This window comes from Chlamydotis macqueenii, chromosome 3 (assembly GCF_036417535.1).
Source record: "Chlamydotis macqueenii isolate bChlMac1 chromosome 3, bChlMac1.mat, whole genome shotgun sequence".
NCBI lineage: Eukaryota > Metazoa > Chordata > Aves > Otidiformes > Otididae > Chlamydotis > Chlamydotis macqueenii.
The window spans coordinates 58,635,018-58,659,855 of NC_141558.1; the positions used below are offsets into that span (position 1 = coordinate 58,635,018).

Below are 24,838 nucleotides of genomic sequence, written 5' to 3' on the forward strand. Positions count from 1 at the left end.
CATGCCTGTGCTACTGCAGGTGAGGAACAAGCATAAGAGACTCCTGCTTTTTGTTTCGCAAAGACCTTTCTCACCTGTTTGTCCCATCAAATACTCTGGTAACAATTCAGCCTGGATTTCATTCCTGTCTAATGCTGGATGAGAGAAGATTACTGCTGCAATCAGGGCGAGTTAGGTTCAGAGTTGAGTTATCCCCTTCTTTTTAGAAGGCTCCTTGCGCACAAGAGTCTGTTCCAGCCACGATGAAGTGAACAGGAATGGTTTGAAAAGCACTTCTAAGGTGAAAGTAAGTCTTTTCACCTTGGCTGGTATCTTAAAAATTTCAAGAGAGACGTACTCAAAACAGTAAGAGAGTAGGAAACAGAGTTTCCAGGGAGGTTAAAATCAAGGAATTTTGGGGAAATGCAAGTGTAAATTAGTAGTTCTCAAATTTTTTTTTTTTTTTCTCCTTTTCCTTCAAAGGCTCTGCTCTTAAACTCCAGTTAGTTTCGGATACCCGAACAGGGGAAAATGAACAGTTCATTCTCCTGTGCCCATTGGTATTTTTTTCCAAATTTAGAGCTAACAGAGGATTTCATTAACATGAAACTTTCAGAACACAAAATTTGAATCAGCCCTGTAGGCAGATGATTCAAAGTGGAAGAATTGTTGCCCAAGCTTTCCCCAGTCCTCTCCTTGGAAAGACAGTATGCCAAAAAACATGACTATAAAATGTAAGCATTCTTTGAGAATGTACTGGGTCTGGCTGGGATGGAGTTAAATTTCCTTACTGCAGTCTGTAGTATGGTGCTGTGTTTTGGATTTGTAACCTGAATGGTGTTGATGTTTTAGCTATTGCCGAGCAGTGCTTGCACAGCGTCAAGGCTTTCCCTGTTTTCATGCTGTCTCCCAGCGAGTAGGCTGAGAGTGGGCAAGAGGTTGGGAGGGGGCACAACCAGGACAGCCGACCTCAACTGACCAAAGGGATATCCCATGCTGTATAAGACTGTGCCTAGCAATAAAAGCTGGGAGTTTTGAATTTCCAAAGTAACGATAGCTCACAGACTGACTGGGCATTGAGCTGTCTCCAGGAAGTGGTGAGTGACTGCTTTGCATCACTTTTTAAAAAATAACTAAATCTTTCCTTCACTTACTAACCCATCTTTATCTCAGCCCACAAGTTCTTACTTTTGCTCTTCTGATTTTCTTCACCATTCTGCTGGTGGACGGAGCGAGTGAGCAACTGGGTGGGTGCTTAGTTGCTGGCTGGGGTCAACCATCCCACCCCTCCCCTCCCAAAAAGTGTACCAAGAGGAGCAAAAAGAGCAACAATGAAAATTGTTTTAACTCTTAGAAAATAAAACAAAAAAAAAAACCAACCCCAAAGAGCTTATACCATCGGCCATTTATATTCAGGTTGGTTGTCTAAAAACAAAATGCTATTTCTTCTTCTCCAATTAACTAAAGCTATTTACACCGCTCCAGTCAGTTAATTACTACTTTGTCATTCACATGCTGACTCTCCTTCTAGCTGAAACTTTTAAAGTATTTTCAGGTATTAACTTGAGACAGAGTATTCCTATTTAACAGTTGAAAAAGCTGAAACAGAAAATCAACAAACTTGGGGGTAATAAGGATCTCTCACTCAGGCCATAAATGTTTGTGGAGAAAGGTAATGCTTGGCGTAACTCAGTTTCCTCCTTTTCCCCCCACTACTCACTCTGCTTTTTTTACACTAAGGTAAGATAAGGTCATACCAGCTTTAGTAATTTTAAAAAAGCAACCTACACTTACTGGCACTTCTTCACACATTTCTTTTTCCTATACCTATCCTTCCTCAAGTTTTTTTCTTCCTTCCTTGTTTTTTTAGAATCATAGAATAGGTAGAGTTGGAAGGGACCTTCAAAGGTCATCTAGTCCAACCCCAATGTTTTTTACACAACATTTCAGGCAGCTTAAGATTAAATGATTTGAATGACAGACTTGAAACGTAAGGCACTCCGGTTTGCCACTACTATTTTTTTTTCTTTATAGCAACAGAGGATGAATGAAAAGGGGATAAATGACACAGTAGTCCCTTCATACCCCCTTCTTTTTCCAAGAGTATTCTTTTTTTTATTCCCCTCGCTTTCAATTCAACCCATTCACAAAGGATTAGCATAACACATCTTTTTATGCTTGTAAGGGTTACAGCTGTAATCGCTTCACCTCATCACTTTACTTAGAAATCCTGTCTCCAGAGGAGTAATTCGATTACTCATGACAATCCAACTTTTGCCTAACCAAATAGAAATTCATTATAATGCTGTGCTGGTGCATCAGTTTACTATGAGTGGATGGGAAAATGAAACGCAGCAACATGAATAGTTGGTGTGAAAGAAAGAAAGCAATTGTTGCCTAACAAAAGGCTACCAACAAAGGATAGAGCGACTGGCAGAAATCCTTAGTCCCAGGGTAGCCTCCAAACCAGTAATGATCCATAGTTTTTAAAAGTTTTGGGTTTCAAATGGGCATGGAAAGTCTATAAATTGATGAGAGCATCTGATTGCTTCTATTTGACTAGTCTTCAGCAGGTACTGGGCAAGTGTATGTAAAAACCTGAGACAGAGCTTTTACACAGGGTGAGGAATCAACACCATCTTCTGTTGGTGGAAAATACCTGTATCTGCACACATGCTAGTCCTTATAATGGTTTCTCTCGCTCCCTGCTTCTGAAATTCTAAAATGTACACGATGCAATCTGACTGCATGCTGCCTGAGAGTAAAACTAGTATCATCCTTAGCAACTGACAGTGGATACAGATAAAAGAAAAAAATTAGGACAACTGGCATCTCCATATGACTTCCAGTTCTCCATATGCCCATAAGCATAAATCTAAGAAAAGCTCGTGCTGATCTGTAAAGTGATTTAAGATGCCCAAATATAACGGCATAAGTTCTCAAAGGCAACATTTATTATGCCAAAGGTTTAGGAACATTAAGATCCAGCTGACATATCTTTAGCTGTTAGACTGGCTTAGGTCTGTTTTCAGCTTTTGGAGCCCATAACTATCTTCTTGATTTTCATTTTTACAGATTTCTAAGGATTTCAGCACAACATATGGGAGGCATTAAGGGCATTAAGGATTTATAAATTCATATCATCATTATAAAAACACACAAAGTCTGAAATATATTTGGGGTTAAATGCAATACATACAGTACTTGTGGTCAAATGAAATACTGATGTGTTCATGTCTGTATTAAGAAGAAAAAAGAGAAAACATCCTGTTTACAGTAGCTGTTTGAAGAAAACATTCCAGACTTACTCAAAGAAAGTACTTCACTGCATTTAGTCTGATTTCTTTTTGATCTGGAATTTCTTTTTACTTAAAGTCACTGCTTTTTTACATTCTTCTAGGCACTTAACCTTTACTGTGATGTGTGTGTACTTTACAGTGACTGGAAATCAATAATAATTCTGATACCAGGCCCTTTTTGTCTAGAAAAACTTAAAATATCCCATCTTTTTTTTCAATACTACTCATGGGAATTTACTAATAATCACATTGTTAGATGTGAGTGGAGAAACTGAGTACGTGGAATAAAAGCCAGACTTTAAACTGAAAGAAAGTCCTCACAGCATAGAAAAAACAGTTGGCTATTGTTACTTTGCAAGTTACTGTTCAACATATACACAGCTGCAATAACTATGCTCACTCTATAGAGGTGAAGTATCTATTTTTTCGCTTTACTCCATAGTTAAAAAACAGAGTAGAGCAGTTCTCCAACCAAAACTTCATGCTCTGATCCCAATGAGATACCCACTTCCAAAAGAGAAATCTACAGCTACAGAGAGAAATGGGGCAATATCCAGCATTCAGCCTTGAATCCCTAACGTATCTCCAGAAATGCAGCAAATTGTTCAGGTACAAAAACCTACATTCTCTTTTGCCTCCTGATACTTGTTACATTGCCACTGCTTGTTTGCTGAAAATGATGTTGCAATATTAATTTTTGTATGAGTTTGCTGTTAAAGAAATGAGCCATTCTGTTTGCAGAAAAGCCACTCTGATACACTGTGCAGAGAGCACAGGCACGGCTAGAAAAGGAAATGCCGTATACACAACAGAAACAACACCTTTCTCTTTAATAAAGAACTCCCATCAGAAAAGTTAAAATACCTCATATTAAGCTGGACAGTAATAATAACAAAACGGAAGAGACAGCGGAAAGGCCTCAGTACAAACATGAAAGCATGCATTCAAATTTCATATGCCCTACCCCAAACCAGAAACAAGTCCTCAAAGTTGTTTAACCAAGTTAAAAATATACTGCGGGACTGTAAATATCACAAGCTAGCCATCACGTTTACAGATAAAGTATTTTTTAGTGTTCATTATGATGATATCTTTTCTCACTTTGCTGTAAAACACCTAGTTAGACAGTCAATCAGGAGACAAAGACTACACAGTTCTCAAAATTATTGTTACACAAACACCAGCAGGATAAGCAAAGAGTTGAGAGCATCTGTTCTCATTAAAAAAAAAATAATTTAAAACACAGTAGCCAGTTTCAAAGCTGACAAAATAAATGTATCTTAAATCTGTACTTAGCTTCCAGTTTAGGGACGTTGCATTTACATTTCAGTCTCAAACATTTACACCACTCTATAAATTGGTTCTAATCACCTTAACCACGTTCTAACAGGGAACAGCTCATCCTGAGAAAGGAGAGAAAATGATAAAAGACTTACAGTCAGCTTATCCTGCATGACTGTATTTCCCCTTTAGCCTAACAAATGTTAAGACAATTTGTTGCAAATATTGCATTTCTTATTATGTTGTGGCCAGTGATGTCAACAACAAAATTTGGCTTGACAAAATACTTCTATATTGAGTAGGGCTCAAGGAGCCTCCACAAACGGCTGAGCAGAGTATGCCGTACAGCTGATACGTTTTGCTTTGAAGAGAGGTTGAGTAAGCAGCTCAAAAGTGGAAGGAGTAATATCTTAAGAAATTCTATCACTTGATAAAAAGCAGCTGTGACTTGGTTTTATAGTTTTGAAAACTAGTCAAGTGTCCTGTTCAGCATATGGACACATCCTCATTTTCCCAAATCTCAGAATGAGTAATTACAGCAATCAGGGCTCTATTGTTCTGGCAACATGACCCCACCTCAGCAGCGACAGGGGCTACATCCCACAGTTGAGTCCCTGACAAGTTTATGGTGCAGGTTCAGCTATGCACAATGTACTACACATCTGCCTGAACAGTGCATCGTCTCTACGGGCTGGCTGGTGGCAGGCGAGGCAGTACACACACACTTGCAGTATCAGGCAGCAAGATACCCAGGTGGCCGTTCGTCTTCTCCTCCAAGCTACAGGCACTAGTTCATGCAAAAGTCTATCAGGTTCAGGTCCAAAAGCAGGGTCAGCAGTTAGACATTCAATCTATAAGTCCCACATCCCATTGATGGTTGGACTTGATGATCTTGGAGGTCTTTTGCAACCTTAACGATTCTATGATCCTCAGACTACACTCAAAACACAACGCAGCTATGCTATCTCTGAAGAACAAGGCATCTGCTGAGCTTTTCTAATCACAAACACAAGATGACTCAGGAGGCCTGCCGTGAACAACTGAACAGGCCTTCCTCCAGATCAGCTTCTGCAAGTCAACCCACTGGCCTCCAAACGTTGCAGTGCTGTGTGCCTATGATCTGTCATGTGACATTATGATCTAAGCACCACAGACCTCCTCCTGCATCAAACCAAATTGTTTTACCTAACAAATTGCTTTCGTTCATCCAAAACAGTTCTTTCCATGGGCTACTCAAAAATGAAGTACAAAAGATTTGTACTTTCCAAAACGATCTGGAAAAATACTTTCAGCTGGTTCTGTACCATGGGTATAAAATTTCACTGTCTAAATTTCACCACTACTACTTAAAAAGAGGACCATCCAGGAAATTACGATTTCTGTTGCTCTGTTCTCTGCATGCACAAATTGATTTCACTTTCTGAGTCTGAGAAAACTCTTCAGCTCAGTTTGAATTCAATCTATATTAGTAAAGCTATTTGATTTGGCTAAGTCACATCATGTTTCAAAGCTTATGCCGAGTAAGCAATATCTTTTCATACAAAGGCAAATGGATTACCAGCTTTCATACTTGGACAAACATATAATGAGATTCAGTTTGCCATCTCTCAGTCCCTGAACTGCCAGCTATTAATGTAAAATGAGGGTTTCTAAATTCTATTCAAAAGCGTAATAAAAACTTGGGAAATTTACAAATAGGTAGTGACTGCTGCCAATAGCCACCATCCTTTCACATCTTAGTGTGCAGCGTGATTTAGGCTGAAACATGTAAGTGGTTGGTAATAGCAATGGCACGCTCCACAGTTCAAGTTACTGCTCAAAAATTCAATCTAACCCTGATGGTTAATATTTGATGGCTATTCCTGGGGACTTGTGACATATATTCCTCCATAGACAAAGTAATCCGAAAAAAATCAAACTTCCTATCTGATATCTATAGCAGCATTCTCTGTAAATGCGTGAGTAGAAAATGAAATGTATTATTACATATGGCTATCGTCATCTTTAATCACATTTGAGATACAGAGGACAGAGACTCTTTCTACCTATTTCACTGAGCAGATGAAGCACCCAGTGCCCACGTTTCACAGTTCAGTATCTTAAAAACCTTTACACCAGGGCAAGGAATGGTAACCTTTCCCATTAGGTGTACAAAAGGAAGTGCTATGAAAGATGAACACATGGATATAAATCCCAGTATAAACATTATGGCTCAGTGATTTCAAGCAGAATGGGAACTAGTTGACAACCCTTCTAGATTTTGGAATACCAGACACTAAGCTCTTCAGGATTAAATCTTTACGAACTACCAGAAGTGAGAAATACCAAAGAACTATGAGAAAAATCTTTTTACATCTGCAGAAAATTACAACAGCTTGTTGAATTACCAGTCCTTATAAAATTTGTTACAAAATTCTAGGGAACGTAGCACTGTCATTTCAAAACAGGAATGATAGCCTCAATTCAGGAAAATCTGAGAAATAAGAAATAGATCAAGGATTAATTTGTAATTTGCTTGACTACATATTTTCTAATGTAATGAGTCAACAAAACAAGCAGGCAATTCAGAATATCTGGGTGCTGTTAGTGTACCTAAAAATTAAGGTTCACATTAAAAAAAATGCCTGTACTTGTGCAAATCAACCGCCTTCCATATGTGGAGGCAATCTGAATGCCAAATAATGTGACTGAAGAATCCCAATCTCTCTCTCTCATATGGAAAAAGTGTAATCCTTTCGCTATTGTTAAAAACAGGGATATAATAGCAAAAACTCCTCCAACAGTTACAGCAAACAGTCAGCAATGTGGTTTTCCTACCATTATCTAACGGTCCCAACAAAAGATGTACCATCAAAAAATGTTATAAATGTATCTTCATATAATAGAATCACAGAATAGTTTGGGTTGGAAAGGACCTTTAAAGGCCATCTAATCCAACCCTCCTGCAAAGAACAGGGATATTTCCAACCAGATTAGGTTGCTCAGAGCCTCATCCAATCTGGCCTTGAATGTTTCCAGGGATGGGGCATCCACCACCTCTCTGGCCAACCTGGTCCAGTGTTTTCTACATCTTCTGTAAATAGCCCTTTGAAATGGCAAAGTCAGAAATACAGTAGCACCAGAGATGAAAAGAAAGTTATTATGATGTTTGTTTTCCATTAGTACATAAGGACTTGGTTTTATTGTCCCAGAAAGAGGCCCATTTTCATGACACTGTGAAGTCGTACAGACATAATCTGTTTCGCTACCATATTCACTTTTACTATACAGCACCATTCTGATTTTATTTGCATGTTATGGTGGCATAAGTATCTATTCTTTGCCAAAGCAGAAAATCTTCACATGTAATTTCCCACACGGTGAAGCTGATGACACATAACTGAGGATTTGCCGTAAACTTGCCCATTTAACCACCTCATGATGCTACCTCTGACCTTTTCTCTGCATTTCGACTGCCTATGGCAACCGGCTTTGGGCAATCTGTTGTCCAACATGAGAACTATGTCTGGCATAACTGGTCATCCTGTAATCTTGCTTCAGTGCTGACAATATGGCAGCAATTTAGGAGCGGAGCATTCAAGGTAACATCCTGCAGTTTTATCACAGCAAGGCCGTGAAAGCAGTGCATTGGACATGGTTTGGATGCTCAATGTGCAGACCATAAACAGTCCAAGTTTTGTGGCCATACAAAGAGCAGCAACAACTAATGCACAGTAGATGTTTACTTTTATTTGAAGCCAGATGTCTCTTATTTCAGACATGCTGCTTTAATGTCCTAAATACTAGACCAGCTTTTGCTATTCCCTGCATGACTTTGCTATTAACTGTGGTGTTTTGAAAAAAGTATGCTGCTGAAGTAGCACTGCTGTTCTCACAAATCACAGTCATGTATTGTCAGTGCAGACTACTGCCTCAGGCTATTTTCCACCACAGCAAGGTTAGACCAGGAACTCTTTTACCTCTGTGCTAATGGCCTGGCCAAATCACTTGGCAGAGGGGCTGAAACAGTCAATAATACGTAGTCTGCTTACATACATGTGAATAACCAATACTCAGTCATCAGCAAAGAGCAAGAAACACAAGTCAGCAGATATGGGACCTCTGATTTAATGTTCAGGTTAAATATTCTGGCATCTATATGGTATTGAATGTGGTTACCTTTCCTGTTGACTCAACAAAGCAAATGTTAATCATAAATGGCAAAGGATGCAATTTGTTTCATGACCTCTTTGACAGCAAAGGGTTGTGGAAGTCCATCCTGATCAAGAACCTTTATCACCATGCCACTGTGAAGCATGGAGAATATTCATAGTCCTTTCCAGGCTGCTGAATCTGCGCAAAACCCTCCATGCACTTCCAAAGTCAACAGCATTGAAAACCACACACGGGGTTGTAATTCTGTTCCCTACACTTTGATTTTATCTGGCTACAAAAAACGCTTTAACAGTGCCTGTAGCTACCTCCTGCTCCAACAGACAGATGTGCAATAACCACACAATTTCTAGAAAGATCATCCCTCCTGTGAGGCCCATCTGCATACCCTTCTGGTCAGGATCTTTCCAGAAATAGTGCAGTTAGCACACAACTCTCCATCAGAACAGAAAGGAGTCTGTGCTCCTGAACTTCAGAGCCACTGTCTCCTTACAGAGCTGACAAAGCATCAATCTCTGTATTCAAGTAATTTGGCAGCAGTGTCAATCAGCCATAGTGACTTGCTCTGCAACACATTTGACAGTGTTTAGGAAGTGCTACTACGCTTGGCAATGCTGCTCCTCGTTTCTAGATGACTAACTGCAGAACTTCACTTAGCACTCTGTCAGAGATGACAAGCAAGCAGTTTAATAAACCCTTGTAACACTCATGACAACGAGGTGGAACTTCTTTTCATTTAGTTAAAAGTGTTTGATTAGATACAGAGAAAAGTAGTGATGCTGATTTTAGGGCCATAAGCGGCTTTCATAAAAATCAATAAGCACATTTCTGACTTAGATGTTGCCAAAGTTCTGCATTCTTTGGGCATCATTCATTCTTTTCTGAGATTAAGTCCTGCTTGTCCTTCCTGTCCAGGTGCACAGTGAGCAGCTTTATTGCTCAAAAATACTTTGTCTTCTATCCAAAATCTCTCTGTGTTAGGTAGCTGTTAATACAAGGACAGATAATTGCAAAGATTATAATCTCTGTGCTAAGGTGTCACATATTGATGTTTGTTATTTATGTTTGTTTTTTTGAAGTTGGACTGAAGCAGCTTTGTCCTTGAGGTTCAATTTCTTCTAGCCATTTTAAACATGACCTCAAGACGTTTTGGCTGCACCTGAAGATGGTGAAGACTACCTCTCCCTCTTGCCTTTCACCACGACTCCAGCATGTACTGTCATTTCTACCCTGCTTTCAGAACTGCTCATGCAATTGTTCTAACCTAGGAAACATTTATAATTATTTTGACTATGTTAACTTAGTTTATTTTGGAGAACCTGAGTAAGATCAGTCATTTGTAACAAGGATAGAAATCAGCTGCTGACACACACTTTTTTTTTACCAGCTCTGTGACCACCAGCCATACGTACTCTCCAAGAATAAGATTTTCTATCTGTGTTGGCTTATGTGTGATCTACTGACATCAGCTCCTCATTGTTAATGATCATATCATCAATCTGCCACATAAATGGTTTTTACTTCATCAGTGCTAAGTCATAGTGCAGGAAGGAAGCTGCTACTATTTCAACACTGAATGCATCCACAGTGTCTTCCGTAATGACAGCACACCAGACCTACAGGACAGTGATGACCAGCTAGGGTTCAGAGCATACCATCGCTACTGGAGTGCCATTCAAATTTTCACTACCACTTCCAAAACAATCTGAGACTTCCCTACAAACTTACAAATAATATATACACATTTATTGGAAAATCTCCTAAATCTAATGCACCATTTAATGGAATCAGTTTCAACCATGACTGATTTTTACGTAATCCGGTTTGAATGGTAGTTTCTGTACGGGCACTAGCAACAGTGGTAAGACACATGTACGTAGGGATATTTCTAGCATCCGCAATTGGTTGCTTTATTGGGTACAGAATTCAACTTACATGTCAATGATGTGTATGGCAAAACCTACTCTGGATTGTCAGTGTTTACCTACCTGCTAATGTGGAGAAAGTATCAATCTGGCTGAAGATAACTGTCTGGATGTAAACACAACTAGTAATTCCCAGAGATCCCTTTCTCCTCTTTTCTTTGAAAAGGTGAAACAGCACTGTCCCTTAACGGGGCTGCTCTAAAGCTCCACTGCTGCACAGACACGCCGAACTCCTGTCGCTCCTGGGCCAAACGTGCATGCGAGATGCCTGTGACAGACTGTTCGCGGCAGCGATCTGCCTGTGCCACTTCGCACACTCTTCGACCCTGGGCATTGCAAGGGGCCATTTTCTCCAACAAAAGAGTTAATCACGACATAAACCGAAAGTAGACACAGGCTGTCCGTGTGAAAAGGGGCCAATGAGCCCAGTCCTATCAGGTGGTGATGAGTTTACTTTCTCTAAACACTTGTAATTTTACAATGACACAAAGGAGGTAAAGACATAAAAAAGGTAAGTAAGAAATGATGAAATAATAGAAAAAAAAGGGGAGCTAAAATAAAACAAAAAACCCCAACCAACACTGCAGTACTAGCAAACGGTAATTTTAACTTGTCCTTTTAATTGCATGTCTATTATAAGGGGAATCAAGAATTTTCTATTGCAGTTAAAAGTCTAATGGGTTTTGTGAAAACAGTAGATTTCTTCCTTCATGTCTCCATATTTTTAAAAAATGGATACAAAATAGTCAATGCCTACAATCGGATTCATTAAATAACACATTAAATAGCTGAAGAGACCTAAGAAACCAGGCACCTACTAAACGAGCACATGTACTAAGGTGGTGATCCTTCACATAGAGCAGGTAATGTATCAACATTTATTCTCTAATATTTAAATAGAAACTAGAATCCCCTACCTGAATTCTTACTTTAGAAATTCTTATCCTTTAGAAAATCTTTAAGGTTCCTAAGATTTTGATCTGCTTATAGCATCTGCACAAAGTAATTTCTTAAGTATCTAGGCCAAAAGAAATACTGAAACATTTTAAATTCAAGGAAAACTAATATATATATATCTTTGGACTTAACATTTCTTCATTCTAATGGTTGATCTTTTTAAAACATTGAAATGTATCATTAACGTTTCCTCTTACAAACTTACCCATTTTAAAAAAGCTGACTTTCAAAACCAAACTAAATTTAATAAAACAAAATTTGCATGTAATACACTTATTCACTAAGCAATGTATTTTAAAATAAAGTTCTCTAGTAAAGCAATTAGATTTATTAATCGTATTTACTAGATTTACTCATCCATGAAATTTTTCTGATCAAAAGTACTCAACTACTCTTTCAAAACATAGGAATAAACCCATACTCCTGAAGACTTAGGAAAGAGGTCAGAAACTAGAAAATACGTTTAATCATAATTATTTACAAATACAGTTAAAACAAATGTTTCAGCTCAGTCAATGTCATAAGCATACAAAGCACTATGTAATTCAGAGTTTTTTGCTGTTACCCTCAGAAGGAATCCTTATTTCTTAGAGATAACAAGCAGAAAAGAGTACTTCTCTTTGGTGCCTTATAATAAAGAATGGGAAATATTTTCTGAAAATTGTTGTCCCATGCATATCAATTAGGTGGCTTCACCTAATAAATACTGTTCTAACATTAAATTCCTTTTTACTTAAATTTTGCTAATTGAATTCCAAGATTTTGTTACTCTCTGCACTTATATGAAAGTACCCACATTATAGGCTTTGTGTCTGGAAATCTGGAGGTGTCCCTCAGTTAACTGCTTTTTTAATAATAATCATCAAATATTCCATCAAAGGATCATTCAATTTTTTTTATTTACAACCAAAGGTATCAGGTATCACTTATTAAAACTGGCAGATGTGGTTTCTTGGCGAGCTACTGCAATTTCACATACAAAAAGAGGAAAATATGCCATGCTAATATTCTGTTTCCATCTTTGGAAAGCTCAGCAAGTCAGCTAAAATCTCCTCTTTGCGAGATAAAAAACATTATGTAAAAGACCACTGAAGTTTAAACATATTAATAGCTTTTTCCTATGAATGGGTGAAAAGAAAGATGTAACTTAGGCAACATCGGCATTATTCTCTAAATTTTTATTGCCACTTAGGTCTCCAGTATCTATTACGATGGTACAGCTAAGAGTCATTGCAGGAGCATTGATCCAAACATAAAAACAACAGCGAGAGCAGCTTTGTTTCGTATACATTTAGCATCTGACATCTTCCCCCATTTGTGCATTAATCAGTAACAGACATATCTGAGCATCCTGCTACAGGAGGTGATTTGACTTTCACAAATTTCCCTAAGAGCAGACACATCATCAGGAACAATTTCAAGGAAATAATTATGGGCTAGACAGATTTATGACTTCTAAAGACCTAATCCAAAGCACATTAATGTCAGTGGAAGGACTCCCATTGACATCAGAGGCCTTTGGATCAATCCCCAACTGCTGTGGGAACGAATTCAGAGCAATAATGATGGTGGACTAAATGTACACTTGCAGTTGAAATGTTACCACCCAGACCTTTTTATTCCTCAAATCAGATTAAAAAGTCATTTTCTGCTATTTCACAATTACTTCCAGATGCGCATCATCCCAAGTGGCATTTTCATCCATCTCTATGAACCAAATGTGCATAGAGACAGAGAGGTTCTACACTGCCTGAACTAATAATACAAATGAAAGCCACAAGGGAAAATAATTTTGGAGGTGATGAAGTTCATGTTTTAAATACAAACCTTGGACATTTATTCCTTCTAACTACTTTGGGATAAAGCTGCCAGGCCCACCACTTTTTTATTTACTGCCACAGTAGACTTCTTCTAATTAAATTTTCAATATTTTTCTCTAGTTCCCTAAACAAAACAAAAGAATACATTCAAATAAGGGTTAGCCTGAAATCTGGCAGCCTAAAAGCTGTCAGAAATGTCAAGTTCATACACTCTGTGCTTAATAACAGCTCTGCTGTCCCTTCTGTCCTCTTAAATGTCTATTTACATGCTAAGTAATTTGAAGCATCACTCTTCTCTGACCATGTTAATCTAGTTTCATTCCCTTAGCAGTCAATAACATTTTAAACTGTAAAATGAAATGCCAACGTCGTGTGCAAGTTGAAATCCACTCCAAGTTTTACACAGTCCAACTCAACTCCAACTGACTGATCAGTCGTCAACATTGTGTGTTATTCTGAAGGGCATGCTATGGGAATCACACATCTTTTATTCACTCCTCTAGCAATACTTTGGTTAGGCAGGTTCGGTTATCACATATTCATAGAATCATAGATTCACCAAGTTTGGAAAAGACCTCTAAGATCATCAAGTCCAATTGTCAACCCAACACCACCATGTCTGCTAAATAATATCCCGAAGTGCCACGTCTACGCGCTCTTTGAATACCTCAAGGGATGGTGACTCCACCACTTCCTTGGGTAGCCTGTTCCAGTGCCTGACTGCTCTTTCAGTAAATAAATTTTTCCTAATATCCAACCTAAACCTCCCCTGCCGCAACTTGAGGCCATTTCCTCTCGTTCTGCCACTTGGTACTTGGGAGAAGAGACCAACATCCACCTTGCTACAACCTCCTTTCAGGTAGTTGTAGAGAGTAATGATGTCTCCCTTCAGCCTCCTCTTCTCCAGACCGAATCACTCCAGCTCCTCCATTCGCTCCTCGTAAGACTTGTTCTCCAGACCCTTCACCAGCTTCACTGCCCTTCTCTTGACATGCTCCAGCACCTCAATGTCCTCCTTCTTCACTGTGCTATAAGCATGTTACAGACTGGCTGAACTCTGCCTTAGCAAATCAGTTTTAGGAAGTTTGAGAACTTTATGAAATTATATGTAACACTTTTTTTTTTTCCAAATAACACCCATTTCCTAGCATAACTCCATCTTTTCTTTCCTAATGAATATCTGACCTATTACCTCAGTCTCTGTACCCTTCTCTGCACTTCAGAAAACAAGATTTCTTTTTTCTCATTTTTCAGTTACTATGTGTGGGAAACCAGAGCAGTGACTGAATAATGCTATAAGCTAGATTTGAAAAAGAATGAGGTAGAGAACAATTAACTGTTGATTTTCTTAAAAAAAAAATAAATTTGATGCTGATCACTGGTTACTAAGAGGATCTGAATGGGAAGGAAATGCAGGTTGACAGAGGAAGGCAATATTGGCTAAAAGTATCCAAGGAATTAAAATGGTTCACAGTTCATATATTTTCTGTATACCTGTAATGGAAATGGTGCTTTAGATATGTCCTACTCACCTCCTGCATCACAAGGACTTATTTTTAACCTGGCTTCCTCAAGAATTAAAGCTTACATGAACAAACTGTGTACATGTGTGCAACTTTCATACCCTCTCACCACATCTAATAACGTGGGACTCTCTGGGCCAATTCAGTCCAATCTGCAGAAGGGGAGAAGTCACAAAGCCATTAAATGCTTACAAGTTTTGTGGAAATAGGTGTCCAGATAAATGGGGAATCTTGTTATTACCCTAAAGCAAGGCCATGAAAGAATCACTCTGGCATTCATCCTTCAGCTGCAAGTACACAGGAACCGCTCAGGAGACTACTTTTTTAATCTGGTGCTGTTCCAATATTTTCTTCCACGAAAAATTAACTCAGTGTATTTTAATACACCAGACACTAGGAAGACTCTCAGCTTACTCTAAAAACACTTTTTTTAAGACACACCAAAGCAGCAACATACTTTAGTCATTATTTGGCACCATCTTTTAGATTAGTACACACTTCAGTGCATTTTGTTATCAGAAGCGAACAAGAACATTGCACGTGGAATATACAGACTGAAAAAGTATGAGTGCTTCAATTTAAATTTGCTGACTTTCATTAGTTTGGCATCAATAAACAAACCATTTCATCCATTCTCAAAGGTAGAAGGCAACCTATGGGAATGATATATATGTGCAAGACCCCTTACGCATTAAAATAGATGTAAATTACGTTAACAGGGAACTGCCCAAGCAAAAAAAAAAAATAAAAAAAAAAAAAGTCACTCATTTTTAAGAAAGTTAAATTATCAAGATTATAATTTCAGGGATATGAACTTCTCCAGCACCAAACCATGACATTACTACCATATTTTTTCCATCTTTACATCTTATCGGTGTGAATATATATAGTAGATAACACCAGACCCTTGAAGGAGGTAAAAATAAGAAAGTATCTTTGATGGCAATACTGAACTTCACTCCCAGGTAAATTTTGCCTGGCCTTTGCATGCACGTTTAATATCGTTCTTCTCTCCCCGCCACTTCCACTCCAGTTCTTTATGATTTTTAATGCCTTTTCAACATGTTCAAGGCACAATTCAGTTTGGCCAGCTGTCAGTTGCTTCAGGTCACAGGACATGACACAGAACTACGCTGTGCTTTCATAACTGATTACGTAAGTTTAGACAATTTGCTGGATTTTAAAAGGGTACATCAGCTTCACTGGGGTGCGTTAGGTAAGGTGAGATACTCCTCTCTGCCCTATGAATATAATGCAAATGTACCCAGACGTCTCCTAGGTCAACGATTCAAAGCAAACTTACACACTATGAAAAAATCAGCATAACTAGATGAACATAGACATAAATCAGTGTATCAAGTACACTTTTCTTCAAGGACAACAAATCATGGTATTATTTTTTACGATGAAAACATGGGAAAAAAATTCAGTATCAGCTTCTTAAAAAATTATTTACAATACCTGCATAACTAGCTTGAGGGGTATGAATGCATGTGACTTTGAAGTGATGATGCCCTATTAAATACAGTCCTTCAAAGCAAGAGAAAGCATTTGCTCCTAATGCTGCCCGCCCCCGCATTTCACATCTATCAATTAAAATAAAGTCAAAGAAGACATTTTAGGTTTTAGTTCCACATCCAAGGAGTATAGTACTGACATATCATGCAATGCAGTTACTTCATGAAAACATGTCTTTAGCCAGAGTGGCAAAGGCAAGACTTATAGCACGATGGTAAGAAACATGCTACTCAATCCCCCTTTCCTTCAGACTACATCCACTGGGGTGCTGGTGGCTGTCACGCCAGAGGAAGACATACAAGCAACTGCCAGGACCATTGCTCCTGTGAATATTGCTTTGACATTGGTGGACTGAATATGGTTAATTGAAAAATAATTTCTTCATAAGTCAAGTGAAGTTCTTCCTCATTTTGTTATTACTATCCAGAAAATTTATGATGAAAGAGATTACTGCTCTCCTCTTCCTCATTCTACATTTCTGCAGTATTTTAGGATATTTCTGAGCCTTTCAAGACTCTCCCTTGACTCAAATCCTAGCAGTACATGCTTGTGGTACATAAATATTTGTTTATGCAAATATATTTTAATTCAAACATTTAATCTTGGCAGGTAAACATAAGAAAGATAACGCTGATGTACTTTTCACAGAAGACTTAGCACACGGTTTTAATTTCCTGTTTTTATTAGCTTACCTCACTTGGTGAAAATATTAACACATTCTGAGAAGTACCTTTTATTTTCTGGTTTCTCAAGAAAATGCTTTGTTGCTACCACCTCATTAGAGGCACCAGCTTTTAATTGGAACAAGTTTTAAATTGAAAGAAGTGGTTGAAAAAAAATGGTGCTGATGTGCCACCACAGCACTTTAAATGCCCGCTTGCTCATATCTAAAGTTGTTTTTATGCTGAATATCAATATGCAATTAGAAAGAGACAATGTGAGTAGTGCTAGGCCTCTGCAGAGCACTCTTTCCGCCTTTGTAAGCTCCTTTCTTGTTTGTGCTGTCAGAGCCTATCAAACAACTCTCATGTTGACACAATCACGCAACCCAAATGAATAGCTATAAACACAGTCAAAGAAAGAGATAACAATAAGAACAACTAAGTCCTCATTTGAAGATGAAACATCATTTTTGACTGAGCAGTATGTGATTAACCCGCTGCGTGAGGGGTCAATATGATTTATTCTCGCAGCTATGCAGTCAGTCTTAGCCCTGGGCCTCACTTGCTGTCAAAGACACAAGCCTTCCTCAAATCAACCCTCCCCTATATCTAGCAAACACTTGGAGCTCTTACTTAGGAAAATTAACTGCCGTGTCCTTCCTTTAAATTATTTCCACTCCTGCTTGGAAATAATTGTTAGCCTAACAGTTTAATCAAGTATGCTTTCTAGTGTCCAGTCCATCTATCTGCTGCTGCCTGCAATGCTCCAGCAGCCTAAAAGCAGACCTTGAAAATCATAGATAGAGGGGAAAAAAAAGTGCTTATTTTGTCTAAATTCTGAGTATTGCTAGAACAGTACTCTCTTGGCCCAATACCAAAGATAAAAAGCAGTAGCCCATTACATTTTAAGACAATCAAGTGATTCACAAAAGAGGGATAGTACTTGCTCTGGTTCAAAACATTTCACAGAAATGCCACATTTTATTAAAAAAGCTACTTTATGTGGAGGGACGAACCTCTTACCTTTTGTAGCTATTCGAACACACTGAGTTTTGGTTTCCTGTTGAGGAGGGAAAAGTAGACTGTTAGATCAGGTTGCTTCTTCTTGCCCCGCCTGCTCCACAAATTTGTCCTAGGTCTGCTCATCAGCTGGGGCAACCCAACAAGGTGGCTCAGGGCTCTAGGCTTAGCAAGGGAGGAGGCTGCGTGATTTTGCCTTTACAAAAGCTGGATAAAATCTAGACATTGGTCTGTGCTATCCAGAAGAATGATGGGGAGAAAAGGTGCAGGACAGTCCAAATATAGCAAAATTTCAGATTATACAAATCAAATGGAAATCACGCCATAAGAATACAGAGAGACAGTGCAGTGGAAGAAAAGGGGAGGACTGGTGCTCCTATTTATGTCATGGCAGAGAAATCCTGAGCCAGTGTTGACCTCCAACAGCGCAGTGCAGCAAACTAGGTACACTGCTCAGCACTGTCTCCAAACTTAAATCTTGTCGCATCCTGACAGTCTGTCTTCAACAGAGCCACGTGAAGCACATCAGTAGTGCACTCCCTCATGCTTCTGAGTGTGGAAGGAAACACAAAAGCAGCCCAGGTATCCCTTCACACAGGACAGAGTTAATCTACAACCTATATAATGTGCCCAGGAAAGACAGTGATTTGGCACTAATGTGCTTCAGAAGAAGCTGCACATGCAGAGACAATTTGTATGTATTTTACATCTTTTTTTTCCGCCTTCAGAAGTCTGGTCAGCAACAGAAACAAATGAACAGAGAAATTATTTGGTTATGCACAGTTTAGACAACTTGAACAGATGAGGGTCAGTCATAAATGAGTTTTTTGACCTTTTTGTACAATGTGCAGTCGTTTTAAAGGCAAACATACTGAAATAGCATAAGGTTGCGTGAGAGGATGCAGCTGCTGTTGTATTAGATCACTCTAAACAACATTAGCATGCAATTAGAAAATATAATAATGACAGTTTCATTCTACAAAATATGCTCCCTCTTGTCCTGCACTCCCCAGCACTCCATCCCCGAATACATCCCCTGGGATCTCTCTCCTCTTGAAGATTCCCGAGCAAGAGGTAGAATATGTTAATGCTGTTTTGCAAACACAGAGTGTAAAGAGTGAGCAAAGCTGTGAGTTGAGGCTTCCCGTAAGTGTTCCACAAAGACAATTTTTCATCCTAAATGAAAGTCCCACAAAGTTAATTGATATAATCTTATCTAATTAGCATTCTCCCCAGTTACTGGATTTACTTATCTGCTTTTGTTCAAAATGTCTGTGAGGATCACAGAGTTACTCTCATCCCAACCCTACAGTGCATTTCAGAGCATACTTTATATCCTCTTGACTATTTTGATGACCTCACTAGTTTATAGTAAAACACTTGTTTAAATATTCTGCAGCTCAGAGGTTATCTTACAACCACTAGATCTCCGTCCTGGCAGAATGCCGTGCTATCCACTCAAAACCTCCCCCCACATCCCTCTAGGAACAGAAATCTGACCCAAAGTTTTAAATCATACCAGAGAAAACCATTTTAGGATTACACTCTCTCATAAAGTGAAACCAAGTTCAAGTAAAAAATAACGTATTCTTCCCCCATCTTCTGCTTGTCTGTCAAAATGAAGATCTATTTTGTAGTTAATATTTTTATTTTACTTTTCTCTCTCATTTGTTTCTTGGGGAATGAAACAAATTTTCTTACAATTTACTCTGCTGGAAGACAACAAAAGTAAAGGAAATTATTTGTGACAAGTGAGGGAAATATGGATGAGTGTCTAGCAGTTACCTTTTATTTTGCTTTGTTTGCTTCATAGAGGTCTACAGGTAAGAACTAAAAAGAGGGAATGGTCTCTTCCATCAGAAAAAGCATTCAGTTCTCAAGCAGCTCCAGTACAGTTTCATTAGCTCCTGCTTTGTCCTCATTTTGACTTGATGCATATGCAATTTTCATAACCATAGGCAGAAGGTGAGATTTTCTTCAAAAGGCTCCAAGGCAAGGCTGCCTGTTAGCTAGAATTTGTTCAGTCACCGCAGCAACTCAAATGTAAAGCAGGGTAAACATGGCTTCTGCTCCTTTCTGATGGCTCTGGTGCATCTCAGTGGCTATCAGTCTAGCTGTCCTTTCTAGTTCCTTCCTGACCTGCCTGGGCACCTCACATGGAGACTCCTATGGACATATTACTGCAATTTCCTTAGTTTTCTAAACTAAAAATCAAAATTTTAAGTTTTTAAATACCTGAGGCTTCTGTGTTTAGCATATTTTTCTTCCTCACCAATAATTTCCCCCTCCCTCTCGTAAATGAAATTTTTCATTTACGAGAGGAAAAACCACTCAAGAGCAATAGCACAGGGCTTGCAGAGCCACAGTTGCTCTTCCCACCTGGGACCTCTCTCCCTGACATGTTTCCCCCTCACCACACACATATGGCAGAACTCAGCCACAGAGTTAAAAATGAAACACCATGGAGGTAATGAAGGTGAGTGACAGCCGTACTTCTACTACTGCACAGCAGTGGAGCAAGCCTGAAGTACACCTTTTCAGAAAGGCTCTCGTACACTTGCTATGGGCCTGGGGTTACTTTTGCTCAAGTAGATTTTTACTTTTTACCTGATTTTCAGTGCGAGAGTCTCAAAAAGTTTGTAACTTTTTTTTAGCCCGCTACGCAGCCAACATTCTGTTTATCTTGCAGTAATTTAATCTTCTGAAGTGTGCAAGTACTGAGAATTGGGAGAAAGGACTGTGGCTGTTATTTACCGAGGAGGAAGAGTCACAGCACTGAAGTTACTTCACTCATGACAATTGCTACAAGATGTATTAAACTCTCGTCTAGTAGCAGTTACTACGACACAAGGGCAGTGTGAAATGTGAATGGTATGCTGCCGTGCTGTCACAGTATGGAAGTGATTACAGTGTGCCACTGTCAACACCTACTACATCCAACTCTGACAGCCCTAATTGTCACCATGGGCATGTCTTTGACTCCTTCCAAGAGAAAGGTGTGGTTAGCACTTACCTTCTCAACGCTACTCATGGCCTGGAAATAGATGTTGTAGCCTTTCCGAGGAGCCAGTGGCGGGTTCCAGAAACCCTGGTAAGTCCTGTTGTCACCCACGGTAAAGGGAGATGGCTCCGGCAAGTTTCCTGGGGGCAGCTCAGCAGCAAAATAATACGGTGACCCTCCACTAAGAGCGGTCTGATAGGTGACGGGGATTTGGTAGCACTCCATGGCACCCGTTTCTCGCTTTGTTCGGTGTGGGTGTAGCTCCTCAACAACAATCTGGTAGGCACTAGTGAGACAGAGGAACATCAGCATAACTTTAAGGTTACCTGCTAGGCTCAGATCTCTAGTCTCATTTAAAAAAAAAATAAAAATTAAAAATATTAACCCAATTGCTTTGTGTAAATGTAAAAAGAAAATAAAGAAAGTAAAAAAGGAAAAGACAGCAGATGCATGGATGCAGAGAAGAAACAAAGACTTGAAATACAGCAAAGCTGTCTAATTCAGCCATTGGAAAGAAGCAGCATCCCTCTTTTTTTCAGGAAAAACAACAATACAAATCTATACACAACCTCCTAGCAACGTTGGGGGCTTTTCTGGTTGTTTTTTGGTTGTTTTTCTTTTTTTTTTAAAGGTTTTTTTTTTCTTTTGCAGAAACACAGGAATGAATCTGACTTCAAATTACAATAGATTAAACTCATGGCTAATCGGAAGCATCTGAAGTTAGCATTTCCCTTTGAAATGATATTAGAGAAAGCTGAGCTTCAAGGCCCAACATAATGACTGCCTCCAGGCTATGCTTGAAGCACCAATTTGCAGTTGTCATATCATTAGAGACAGAATGTGCTGACAGGCTTCTCCACCTCTTGACCTTGCTGTGGCTTCTATCTTGGCTCAGAGCTATGCAGATCTAAAGTACAAGTGACATGCTGTAATACAAGCACAGATGGACAGAAATCTGTCCATTCCACCAAAATAGACCGCCTCATTCCTCTACAGTTGTCAACGACAAAACGTTACAAATCGCTGAAGCAGATGGCATTTGGCCTACTAAAACACCATCCCAACCTCCCAATACCTCTCCACGGCTTGGTCACTTTTCAAAAACACCTGCTCAAAATAGAACAGGTAATTATAAATCTTTCTGCTTTAGGGGAACTACTTAACTGCAGGACGTTACCAACTCATTATCAGCTTCCTCCTCTCTGCAGAAGTACAGAACTTACATACTGAGAGCAGGAGGCAATTCTTCAGTTCATAAGAAGGCAAGGAAAGGCAAGGAAAGGCAAGGAAAGGCAAGGAAAGAAAGGCAAGGAAAGAAAGGCAAGGAAAGAAAGGCAAGGAAAGAAAGGCAAGGAAAGAAAGGCAAGGAAAGAAAGGCAAGGAAAGAAAGGCAAGGAAAGAAAGGCAAGGAAAGAAAGGCAAGGAAAGAAAGGCAAGGAAAGGCAAGGAAAGGCAAGGAAAGGCAAGGAAAGGCAAGGAAAGGCAAGGAAAGGCAAGGAAAGGCAAGGAAAGGCAAGGAAAGGCAAGGAAAGGCAAGGAAAGGCAAGGAAAGGCAAGGAAAGGCAAGGAAAGGCAAGGAAAGGCAAGGAAAGGCAAGGAAAGGCAAGGAAAGGCAAGGAAAGGCAAGGAAAGGCAAGGAAAGGCAAGGAAAGGCAAGGAAAGGCAAGGAAAGGCAAGGAAAGGCAAGGAAAGGCAAGGAAAGGCAAGGAAAGGCAAGGAAAGGCAAGGAAAGGCAAGGAAAGGCAAGGAAAGGCAAGGAAAGGCAAGGAAAGGCAAGGAAAGGCAAGGAAAGGCAAGGAAAGGCAAGGAAAGGCAAGGAAAGGCAAGGAAAGGCAAGGAAAGGCAAGGAAAGGCAAGGAAAGGCAAGGAAAGGCAAGGAAAGGCAAGGAAAGGCAAGGAAAGGCAAGGAAAGGCAAGGAAAGGCAAGGAAAGGCAAGGAAAGGCAAGGAAAGGCAAGGAAAGGCAAGGAAAGGCAAGGAAAGGCAAGGAAAGGCAAGGAAAGGCAAGGAAAGGCAAGGAAAGGCAAGGAAAGGCAAGGAAAGGCAAGGAAAGGCAAGGAAAGGCAAGGAAAGGCAAGGAAAGGCAAGGAAAGGCAAGGAAAGGCAAGGAAAGGCAAGGAAAGGCAAGGAAAGGCAAGGAAAGGCAAGGAAAGGCAAGGAAAGGCACGCAAAGGCACGCAAAGGCACGCAAAGGCACGCAAAGGCACGCAAAGGCACGCAAAGGCACGCAAAGGCACGCAAAGGCACGCAAAGGCATTATTTGGCTTCTAAGAATTATATGTATGCATATGCACATGTACATAGACGTGTATACATGGACACAATCTCTCATTTATACGCAGATACATTTGAGGACCTTACAAAAGAGTAGTAAGAAAATATGCCTATGCATGTAGACGAGACCTGAAGCTATTCAATTAAACTGATAGAATTGCCTGTCTTGGTTTTGTTTTAAAGCTTTCTAAACAGAAAAAGTAAAACTGAATGGAGTTTTCCAAATATCATTGCACTGCTGCAGGGACTCTGAAAGGCAAAGGCAAAGACAATCCTCCTTCTATCAGAACTTATGGGGCAGCATTAAATTATTTTGTCAATTTTCTCTGCTACTACTGCCCAGAAAACCCAATAACTGTAGTGGCAGAGATTAAGTATGATACTGGGGAATGGAAGAAAAGAGAGAAGAAAAACCAAGAATTTAGTTTCATGCCTTTCTTGAGCTGAAAGAAAAAGTTAGCATCCTCTTTTCCTAGCACCTAAAAAATTGAGGAAAGCCTCTTCCCTTTCAAAGTGTCCCAGAGAATTTACAAAGTCACCTCATTTTTTAAACTCCAAGTAAAAAGAAAAACGTAAACAAAAAAATAATGAGTTAGTTACAAGGATCTCTGCTTCTCATAAACAGTCTGTGAACTGAGCTTGGTTATAAATCATGTCCTGTGGTAAACTCTATGTATTAACCATGTCCAGCTAACGTGGCCTGCACCAACAAATCACTTTCACAAGACCCCTCTGCACCCAGAATCTTTATGCTTCAATATTAATGTATTAGCAAAAAACCCTAAGAGCACTGATATTTTACAAACTTGACAGGATATAAAATAGTAAAATAATTTGTTTTTAATGTGCCAAGGGAAGAAATGACTACCTGTGTTTATTCTCTCCCAGGCCTGGCCCTGGACCCAGGAGGAGTTAAAACCACTGCTCCCAAACTGGGCAGCCAACCAACTGGGGAGTACTGGGAACACAGACACCATGTCTCTGCTCCTTCCATTCTTCTCTCATGAGCTGCCAAAGGACTAGGACTGACACAAATCCTGCTCTCTAAAGTGCCAGGAGAGCAGGAAACTTGTCATATGTGACATCCTGCCAACTTAGGAGGAGAAAGCCAGCAGGGAGAGCGGAAGGACAGTGCAACGTCTGCATGGGATGGAGGCAATCATCCCCTGAAACATCCCAGTTTGTCACACAGCTCAGAAGCTGAGATCTACCACAGTCACCAAATTAAACCTCTTTCCCTTCCCCCCTCTCATTTTACAGAACAAGGGGTAAATGAGGTATCTTCTTTTTTATTTTTCAATAAGGCACACGTCCTTCTTAAAGGTCAAGTCTCTCTGGAGACCAAAACAAACCAAAAATCAAAGACGAAGGGCATGAGAGTTCAGTATTAGGAAAGTCTCTTAACAGTATTCTTGAAAAATATGCAGT

At 39.5% G+C, this 24,838-nt stretch overlaps 1 protein-coding gene across 13 annotated transcripts in view; it reads right to left on the reverse strand.

The window, feature by feature from the left end:
• Positions 1-24,838, reverse strand: part of PTPRK (protein tyrosine phosphatase receptor type K) — a 416,154-nt gene that overhangs the window by 53,841 nt on the left and 337,475 nt on the right. For all 13 annotated transcript variants that reach the window (XM_086743669.1, XM_086743658.1, XM_086743668.1 and 10 more), the window contains exons 12-13: positions 21,150-21,423; positions 18,140-18,176 (exon numbers count right to left, since the gene is read on the reverse strand). In XM_086743669.1, coding sequence (XP_086599795.1) covers positions 18,140-18,176; positions 21,150-21,423 — 311 coding nt within the window. The remainder of the gene's footprint in view (positions 1-18,139; positions 18,177-21,149; positions 21,424-24,838) is intronic.